The following is a 10,537-nucleotide window of genomic DNA, read 5'->3' as shown; positions in this document are numbered from 1 at the left end:
TTGGGAGCAAGGCTGCATTAGGTAAAAAAAAAGAAAAAGGGCGAGACAGAAAAATAAATTTTGCTGGGCCGTGACAGTCCGTTAAACCCCTCTAATACTGTAGAGTGGCAACGGTCCGGCACTCTTGTTATCAGCCTACTCATCCCCCGCAGCGCCACGCGTTGTCATTCCGGCGCTCCGGTGTTCCCTCATATGTGCTAATCTTTTTACTCGCGACTGTACATACAATATGCCAAATTTGTAATTATTGTGATTTGAGCTGTGAAATCCCTAAGGCAGTTCTGTTTTTTGCAGGACGGTCTTCCATAAGGTATGGTGCTGTCAGCACCACCACAGGAACAAGACTTCTTCTCAGTGACTTCTTCTCAGGCTGCCCTGCAAAACTGCATTTCAAAATAAAAAAACTGAATCGGAATACAAAGAAGAATGACCAGTTCCTCTGCAGGGCAGTCCCTCTGCCTGCTGTAATTCGGTTGACATCAAGCCACAATCATAGTACCGAGTCAGCTGATTCACTCAGAATGCTTCGCACCAGCCCCGAAACAAAGGCCACATTTATTTCCTACTTTGAAGCGGGAATGACACCCTCTCAGGCTATAAACCACCATGAGAGTCTCCTCGCTGTGCAGCCCGATGGGCCACAACTTCTAGCAAGTGGTTTTGTGAATCCTACTAAAAGGGCCGTGTACTACATGCACGACCATTGGCGGACCGACAAGTATGGACCATGCGGGAGTCCACTGGTCAAGCTGCAGGAAAAGATGCCACAATATGCAGCCCAAGGTATGCAATATCATTCCTTAAATTTCACTGTAATATGTTTGAAACCTATGCAGCATGCCAAGTTGGTGTCCTTGCTGCTGCTCGTACAGAGAAGTAAGCGCGCCACATGCAGTGACAGGAACTTTCTATACAGGATGAAGCATTAACTTAATAGTGCAGCTGCTCTGCCGCCCAGTAGGTCGCTGCTGCGGAGTGTAGCAGCAACTCTCGGCTGGCATGCTGCGCTCGCTTCACTGCCGAAGGCATTGTGGAAACTAACTGTACCTTAATATGCACTGTGATTAGAATATTTATAGTGTACTGATGGCAGGATTATACTTCTTATATTAGGCAGTGGCTAGCTCCAAAGCACCATGTGCTGCGGCTCCAGTGAAAAGCACATTACATCTAGGAATGCCTAGCGAGTGGTGTGCTACCAGTACACTGATGGACGACGCTTTGTTGCAAGAAGCCCGCTGCTACAGTGAGTGCAATGTATTCTTGTTTTTAGGTTACAGATAAGCTCATTTCTTGCCATTTTTTAGACATCGAATTACCAACATATCAAACTTTTCGTGAGCCCCGTCAAGTTTGATACATCCGGGTTTGACTGTTGTAGTTGTAGTCAAGTAGCAGTAGCAGTTTGGTTTATGGGGTTTAACATCCTAAACCAATTTAGGCTATGAGAGGTGCAGTAGTAGAGGACTTCGGATAATTTCAATCACCTGGGGTTCACTTTAAGTGCAATGACATCGTATAGTACATGGGTCTTAAGCATTTTGCCTTCAATGAAATGCAACCGCTGCAAACGGGATTGAACCTACGCCTTTCAGGTGAGCAGCCAAGCACCGTAACCACCGAGTTACTGTGACGGCTAGTAGTAGTAGTAGTAGTAGTTGTAGTAGTAGTAGTAGTAGTAGTAGAAATCTGCAAGCTAAGCCAAGACAAAGAAGGAGGGAGAAATAAGAGGAGGCGAAGACGAGAAAAATCAGGGCTCTCACCAAATGTTTTAACTAATCTGTAGCTTAGTTTGGCCATAATTTTTCACATACTACATGTGTTCCATCAGTCATGAGCAATATGGTAGCAGCCATGGCTCCTAGGCAAAACTGTGAACCAACATCATTTCTGACACAACCAAGAGAGATGACTTTCCAAGCGAAAGTTAATAATAATAATAATTGGTTTTTTGGAGAAAGGAAATGGCGCAGTATCTGTCTCATATATCGTTGGACACCTGAACCGCGCCGTAAGGGAAGGGATAAGAGAGGGAGTGAAAGAAGAAAGGAAGAATTAGGTGCCGTAGTGGAGGGCTCCGGAATAATTTCGACCACCTGGGGATCTTTAACGTGCACTGACATCGCACAGCACACGGGCGCCTTAGCGTTTTTCCTCCATAAAAACGCAGCCGCCGCGGTCGGGTTCGAACCCGGGAACTCCGGATCAGTAGTCGAGCGCCCTAACCACTGAGCCACCGCGGCGGGTCCAAGCGAAAGTTGAAAACATTGTTTCACACTTTTTGACTTTCTCCTGCCATCAATACTGAATAGCTCGCAAATGTGACTCCCATTTGTGACGCACATCTGCCTAAACTTTCAATCATACCTAGCATATGACAGAGTGTTAAAATATAGTTACTACAGAAAGGAGGCAGCAAATATGTTCACTCTGGAAATCTCGGTATCTGTGTTACTTCATTTGTGTCTCCTGAATGACCATTCTGCATGTTCTGTTGCACAGGCACAGATGTCTACACCAGCAGTAAGGCAGATGACTGCTGGGCAGCACTCGTGGTCACACCCATTATGCGGCGTGCCCAGAGCCTGGAGTCAGCTCAAGAACTCATCTTTGTTGACTCGACGGCTTCCTGCGACACTACAAGGAGCACAGTCCCAGTGTTGTTGACAGCCACAAAAGCTGGTGCAGTGCCAATAGCTGTGCTAATACACAGCTCACAGAGCAGGGAGGGCTACAGTTTGGCTTTCCAGCTGCTGAAGCATTGCTACCCAACATGCTTTGGAAACAGGGAGGTAAGGGTTTCTGAACTAATGCAGGAGCTGGAAAATAGCGACAGTATCTAACGGGTGACAGTTGTAGATTATGTTGCTTATTTTTCAAGGAAAATCAAATGACGTCATTAGCATCTGACATACTGTTGTTGGAAGTGAGGTGCTTGTGCACTAGTGTTGAAAGTGGCATGCTTGCTTCAAGATGTTTAGAAACCATACTCTTAAATGAAAACGACTTCCTTTGTTTTCAACAAATTTCGTTTCTTAACGTCAGTTTTCCCTGTGAAGCTGGTATCGGGGAAAGAAGGTCTCACCATGGTAAAGCACGTACACGCACTGCCCGCCTTACTTTTGCAAAGGTAAACTTCACATATGGGTAATACTGCTTGACATGTGGTTAAGCCTTTACTACCCATGAGTACAGAAGCATGGTAATGTTTTAAATGTTACTTCATAGCTTTCATTCACTGCATTAACAGATAAAAATAACTGTCTAAACGCCCTCAACAAACACAGTACACATGCACTTTCCCTTAATGCAGCAAAGAATGCTTATCTTTTTGGCGTATGTCAACTGCTGTTGCAGGCACCTGCTGCATTCATGTCAGATTCTTCTCGGCCTGAGAAGGACGCCCTGCGTGACGTCTGGCCCTCGGCACAACAGCTGTTGTGCCATTTTCATATCCTGCAGGCAGAGTGGAGGTGGATCACCTCTTCACACCATAAGGTGGACAAAGATGACCGACGCCGCTTCATGGCAGCCTTCCAAAAGGTATTGCCAACTTACTGCTCGCTGAGTACTACACAAAAAATAGACCAAATGCTGTGTGAGAAAATTTAAATGATGGAAGCACTACATCTAAGCTATCATACTGCTTGCGTGGTACACATTACACAGAAAAAACTAAACAAGATCAAGGTCTTAAGTTTTGGCATGGTGCTCAAACAATATGAACGTTTACCAAATTGTCCAGGTTTTCATTTTTCCCACACCACATCTGAGCCTATAAGATTAATATTTATTTGGTAGGAAATTGATGTAATATTTAATGATTGTTAAACACTAAATGCAGAGTGATGTAGACACTGGGTTCTGTCCAGTCTGAGCCAGAATGCACTGCTTGCACTAACGGAAGAGAATTATTATACCTCAGCTCACCAGCCTAATGCATTAATCAGTGAAAGCTGATTGGCGTCAGCAGCTGAAAGGTCTGGAGTGGCAGGCCCAATTTGACGTTTCACAAGCGCCTGCCCACTTGGGCGTCTTACAGGCCTGTTCTGGTGCCTATATGCTCACATGAACACTCTGCCTTCTTCTGCTTCCAATGTTCAGTTCGATCCCATTCCCGGCACACTTCACGGACTCCAGGATCTGTTTGCACAAAGCAAGCAGTCTAGTTCCCAGTGTTGCCTTATTCGCAGTCTAAGCACTCCATTCAATTTCGGGACAAAAAAGGCATATAACTGGCTCCCAGGGTCAGCGGACACCTTAAAGGACTATAGATACCCGATTTTTGCTTGCGTGTTTTCCTCTTTCAAACAATGCATTAGACATTTTTATGTATACAGCACCCCGCTGTATTCGGCTGCGACCAATATATATAACATGTCAACACAGGTTAACAACATCTTAGTTAAAATCAAAAAGTGATGGACTTGGGCACGGCATGTAATGTGAGGTCAAAATAGCCGATGGTCGTTAAGTGTAATGGACTGGATTCCAGGAGAAGGCAAGTGTACCCGGCGGCTGCATAAAGCCAGATGGGTGAATGATACTAAGAAGTCTGCAGGGAAAAGGGGCCATGGGAGAGGCGTTTGTCCTGAAGGTGGGCATAGTCAGATTGATGATTATGATGAAATCTACAAAACAAGTGGTTTTTTTCCCCACTAAAAGCAACATGGAGTTAGGTCAGGCTTATTGTGTGAAACACAACTCATAGAATTCATCTCAGCATTCTTTTTTCGGTAGACTGCATTTCTCTGGCTTCTCGAAAGGCTTCCAATTTAGAATCTCAACACTTAATAGGTATTGCAAAAACTCTGAATAGCAAACATTCCTACTACCCTCTTCACATGGATTGAAGCATATCTAGTCACACTGTCACACTATCTGTCACACTATAGCTGTCAATAAAATGACATCAACTGGATAAGAAAAAAATCCTTGTGCACAGCGGAACTCGAACCAGCATCCTTCCGCTCCGCAGCCAAGCGTGCTAACGACTACGCTACTTCCTGCCAATGCATATGTAGTTCTCCTTGTATGCTGTAAGGCGCGGGCTGGGCAACTTTATTTTTCTTTCTTTTTCTTTGCCCACACTAATATATGTCTAATGTAAGGCAAGCCTGTTATATGTAGTGGCATGGGCAGGGACAATTTATTTTTATTCTTTTTATAGTCCAACAATAATTTTGGTCTAGCATAAGACAGCCCGTTATACCTAGTGAAATGGGCAGGGTCATTTTCTTTTTCATTCTTTTTTTAGTCCCACTGTAATTTTTGTCCACCGTAAGGATGCTGGAGAGTGTTTGCGGAAAGGCATCTAATCAGACGGATGCCTCCCAAACATCCTCCAGTGTCTCCAGCATTTAAGATTCACAAACAATTGTGTACTTAACATTTTAGCCACACATCAGTGACACAAGCAGCAACACAGTGCTAAAGCCCTCACCGCACTTTAGGTCAACAAAGTACCCCCTGAATTTTTGCTCTTTTCTTTGTCCTCGCTCTACGAAATGTGTTGGAGCCACCATAAAGTATGCAACAAGCTCAGTTACCCACCCTTTTAACGGGTGTTTGCTCAGAAACAGGTTTAGTTATGCTACAGGTTAATATTAAGACAGTACTTCTTTCACTTTCCTTTTACTGCACTGGCTCACTTTTTTTTCTACTACCTTATTTGCTCATAAAATGCATGGCTTGTGTTAACAGCTTTGGACATGATATCACCTGTTCATTATAATGCATTCTGTTTTTCTGTTGTGCAGTTTTCCCTAAAACAACGACGTGCCAGTGAGGGCACTCCAAGCAGTGTGTGTGTGCGTGTGTGTGCGTGCGTGCGCGCGTGTGTGTGCACGTGCGTGTGCACGTGCGTGTGTAAACCTTTACAAAACAACGAAAGCAGCTGAAATACTCAATCAGAAACGAAATCATAATGACTGATCTGGAACTGAATTACGAGCTCCTAATAAAAATGGCTTCAGAAAGAAGTGCAGAATTTGAGTTTAGCTCTTCCTTTTTTTAAAAAACCTTTTTCTGTGACAAAGTACCTCCTCATGCATGATTGAGGCAAAAAAAAACGATTGTGCATCACTACGTTCATTAAGCATGGTTAATACACTCCTACTGTTATCATTTATGTCACAGGTCCTGTATTCAAAGACCAAGGAAGAACTTGAAGAAGCAAAAGCAGCTCTTCGCTCACTGCCTCACCAAGACTACGTGCAAAGAGTCGACTCGCTTTTGAAGACCGAGGAGGAATGGGTGGCTATGTACCGGGCAGGCATTGTTACAAGAGGACAGAACACAAACAACTACAGCGAGGCATCGATTAGAATTCTGAAGGACATTGTCCTGTGCAGAACAAAAGCATACAACGCAGTAGCCTTGGTGGAATATATCACAACAGCATGGGAGAAGTATTTTGAGACAAGAATTCTTCGCCATGCGCACAACAGAGAATCGGCGCATCGAAACAGCATAGACCGTCTCTTAGACAAGATCCCAGACATGGCTACCGAATCTATCGTGCAAAACCATGACGAAGGTTACAGCGTCCCAAACTCAGCTGGGACTGGGATGTATGAAGTACATGCCGACATTGGGGTCTGTAGCTGCTGGGCAGGGAGTCAATGGGCCTTCTGCAAACACCAGGCACTTGTACAGAGGGCCTTTGGAGGGTCCTTTCCTAACAGCCCACAGCTAACACCTGCTGTGTCCAGCTGGGTCAGCTGGCACTGGGTGAGAGATGCCCACCACTGGAGTTTTTTATGCCCATGACGGGAGGTCTACAAAGTGATGCACCTGCAGGCACTTCTGTGTCTTCTTCTTCTGCCAGTCTGCAAGACCCAGAACACCACCAAGGCCCCAGCTGCTGTGATCAACCAATGGATACGTCGGATGAGACAAGTCCTGGGCCACGTTTAAAGCCAGAGGTACAGCAGAACCTTTCATTCTATTTACTTTCATCAAAAGTGAAAAAAAAATCTTGTAGGCAAAACAGCACAACCATGATGCAAGATACCTTGTATTGCATGCCGAAAATAGTTAGCCTTCAGCAAGGTCTAATAATTACACTCCTAGCCACTTAGTGTTCCAGCTGCCATAACTGGTGACGTATTAAAATCAGACTTCATTAACCTTTTGCAGGATCTCGAAGAAAAATACCGGACCCTGGAGCAACACCTGCGACGTCTACACAGACTCGCTGAGGGAAACTCGTCATACGCCGCTTTACTTGATACCGTGAATGCACAGCTCGGTAGCGTGAATACAAGCAGTGGCGCATATGGAGTTATGCTAACCGTAAAGGCCGCAACAAAACCAGACAGGCGGCGAGGCCAGAAGATAAAGGTGCAACCCACAAGCCTGGCAAGGCGCCGACCAGGTCTGGCAAGGGGCTCAGGACGTGTTCCCGCTGGACGGCCACCACAATCAGGGGCAGTAAGGAGCCTTAAACGGAAGCACGCACTGAGCTGCAATGTCCGTGACAATGTGCCTAGTGCCAAGTGCCACTAGGATGGACACACATCACCAGTAATCCTTAGCCTGTCAAGAAGCTAAGTGAACCAAGATGGCTTCAATAACTCTTTGTGGGTGTGGCCGAATCAACAATTTCCTACCTTGACCAGCACCAAATGGGGACATCAGAATTTGCCAGTGTGCTCAAAAGAGCATGTTTTTTCCTGACTGAAAATTTTACAAGTGCTGTACTCGTAAAGAAAGAAGAAGAAAAAGGGCATTATTCTAGCCGCACTGCCATTGCTCAGGGCGAGAGCCTGCTGACCTGGACACACCAGAGACTGTCGCCGCCGTGGTTTTGCCGCAGCCTGAGCGCTGACCTAAGCCCCCGTTACATTAGATGGAGGTTTGGTTTAGCATCCTCATACCGCCCTGGACCTTTGCAGCCGCACACAACCGACCCCCACTATGCCTAATGACGCCAACCACCAAGCCGTGCAGGTGGACTCCTCAGTCCTCTGCTCCAGCTCCCTCCGGCAGCGGTACCCCACCCTCTTCAGCGGTACTGATGATCATGATGCTGAAGACTGGCTCACATACGAGCAGGTGAGCACATATAACAAGTGGGACGAATCTACCAAGTTGAGCGCCGTCATCTTTTATTTGACCAGCGTTGCCAGCCTGTGGTTTTCAAACCATGAAGCAGACTTCTCTACGTGGGCTGCTTTCAAGGCGAACCTCACCGAAGTGTTAGGACGTCCTGCTGTGCGCAAGCTGTGCGCTGAACACCGCTTGCTCGAGCGCTCTCAGCACTCGAGTGAGACGTTCACAAGCTACACTGAAGATGTGGTAAACCTGTGCCTGCGCATCAACGCCCAGATGTCTGAGTTTGATGCCTTTCAGATGCTGCTGTCGCGAGATCTTTGCACCATTGCCGAAGTTGTCAGTCTCCGCCAGAGCTAGGACAAGCTGCGCAAGCAGAGGCTAATCACTCGCCAGCACACAGCGCTTGTCGAGTCGCTTGCCGGCCTGTCAGCTGCACCCGACCACTCGCAACTATTGGCACACATCAAAGATTTCGTGCATGAGGAAGTTGCACGTCAAATATCGCTTCTGCCATCCCACTCCATGCAATCTCCGTACCTGGTACCCGACCTTCGCACTGTCATCAGTGAAAAAGTGGCTGAGGCCCTTCCACTGGTCCCTCCGCCTGCGCCAGCTCAGCCGCCCGCACCTGTCACTGCACCCCTGACTTACGCTGCTGCCGTCGTCGCACGGCCGGGGCCACCTAACTACTGCCCAACCTATGCTCCACCTCAAGCATCTATGCCTCAAGCCCCCTCACGCTCTGACGCCTTTTTTCCGACCGCTTCGACAATTCGGCAATCCTTGGCGTACCAGTTACAACCGGCCTATTTGTTGCTCTTGCAGATTGCCCGGTCATGTGGCCCAGCTTTGTCGTCGTGTACCAATCTCCCAGATTCCCGGTTACTGGCCTCCTCCCAGTGAATATTCACCACCAGCCGAGCCGCCACAGAGTTGCCCTCGTTCACCTGATCACACTACCGTCTCTACCCAGTGCTCACCTTCTCCTCGTCGCCGTTCCCTTTCTCCCATGCATTGGTGCCTGGATCTTTTGCAAGGGGAAAGCTAGATACTGCAGTTCCTGCGGCAAGAACTGCGCCACCAGCGAAATGTCCAAGGCCTCAATTATCTCCCGCAAATCTGATCGCCGTTTCTGTAGAGGGTGTTTCTGTTCTGGCGCTTGTCGACACCGACGCTGCTGCTTCTGCCATGGCGGCCATCTTTTACTGCTCCTTGCAAAAAGTGACGACCCCACTTTCTGGATTTTCGCTAGGCACCGCAAGAGTGCAGGCTATTGCACCGTTAGCGACGTGCGCGGCTCGCGTCATTATTCAGGAGATCCTCTACGTGATTGAATTCATCATTCTGTCTACCTGTGCTCATTAAATCATCTTGGGTTGGGTCTTCCTGATGCGCCATAATGCAGTCATCGATGGTGCTCGTGCTGAACTCAAGTTCTTCGCATTCAGCGGTTCTTCGCCGCCCAATGCCCCTGCTGCTGCTCCTGCCAAAGCCGTCGTTGCTGAAGACACTGAATTGCCTGCCTGCTCTTCAGTTCTTGTGCCCATCACTTCTGACCTTGTTTGCGATGGCAACATACTTTTTTACACCATCGCACCTCTTTTTGTGCCGCAAGTACGTGCCCATACCTTACGTCATCCTCACCCTGACATCTGGCCTTAGCGCGTTGTTCGTGACGAATGCATTTACATATGCTTCCACTGTGCAATGCAGTGAGTGTTTCGGAACTGTTTAAATCATTGATTTCGTTCTCTATCACGAGGAGACTGATGATTCGCCGTCCCTCGACGTAGATGCCATCAGCCCGCTGGTTCCTGCCCTCGACACTTCGCATCCAGACGTTTTCCTTCCCGCCATCAACGCCTCTCTCCCTGCACCTCAACGCACCCAACTTCTCGCGCTGCTTCATCACTTTCGTTCCTCCTCCGATTCACACCAGACCGCTTTAACCCGCACGTCGACTGTCGCCCACCACATCGCCACCGGTGACCGCGCCCTCTGTGTCAGTGCCCAAATCGTGTCTCCGCCAGTGAGTGGCATGTTATTCAAGAACAAGGTGACACCATGCTTCAGAGCGGCGTGATTCCAGCCTCACACAGTCCCTGGGCCTCACCCGTGGTACTCGTGAAGAAAGACGGCTCTACTCGCTTCTGCATTGATTACCGCCACCTGAATAAGATCACGCGAAAGGATGTTTACCCTCATCCCCGCAGTGATGATGCTCTGGATTGCCTCCAAGGAGTAGAACATTTCGCTTCTCTCGATTTACGCTATGGGTACTGGTAGGTCCCCTGGTATCTGACGATCACCCTAAAACCGCACTTGTGACCCCTGATGGCCTGTATGAATTTAACGTCATGCCTTTTGGCCTCTGTAATGCTCCAACTACTTTCGAGTGCATGATGAACACCATTCTGCACTGCCTGAAATGGAAGCCGTGCCATCTGTTATCTCGACGACATCGTGATCTTTTCGCCCG

The 10,537-nt window shown here is 47.7% G+C and overlaps 1 protein-coding gene across 1 annotated transcript; it reads left to right on the top strand.

Moving 5' to 3' along the window:
- Window positions 1-663: 663 nt before the first annotated feature.
- On the top strand, window positions 664-6,871 carry LOC144102675 (uncharacterized). The gene is made up of 5 exons (XM_077635880.1): window positions 664-783; window positions 2,503-2,792; window positions 3,358-3,543; window positions 6,139-6,732; window positions 6,830-6,871. The coding sequence occupies exons 1-5, from the start codon at window positions 693-695 to the stop codon at window positions 6,869-6,871; spliced, it is 1,203 nt and encodes a 400-aa protein (XP_077492006.1). The 5' UTR covers window positions 664-692.
- Window positions 6,872-10,537: the final 3,666 nt, after the last annotated feature.

This window comes from Amblyomma americanum, chromosome 8 (assembly GCF_052857255.1).
Source record: "Amblyomma americanum isolate KBUSLIRL-KWMA chromosome 8, ASM5285725v1, whole genome shotgun sequence".
Taxonomy (NCBI): Eukaryota; Metazoa; Arthropoda; class Arachnida; order Ixodida; family Ixodidae; genus Amblyomma; species Amblyomma americanum.
This window is presented reverse-complemented; position numbering and strand designations above follow the sequence as displayed.

Coding starts and splice junctions, on each gene's coding strand:
- LOC144102675 (XM_077635880.1), top strand. CDS start 693: ATGCACGACCATTGGCGGACCGACAAGTATGGACCATGCGGGAGTCCA. Junction 784..2,502: donor GCCACAATATGCAGCCCAAG/GTATGCAATATC, acceptor TCTGTTGCACAG/GCACAGATGTCTACACCAGC. Junction 2,793..3,357: donor CATGCTTTGGAAACAGGGAG/GTAAGGGTTTCT, acceptor CTGCTGTTGCAG/GCACCTGCTGCATTCATGTC.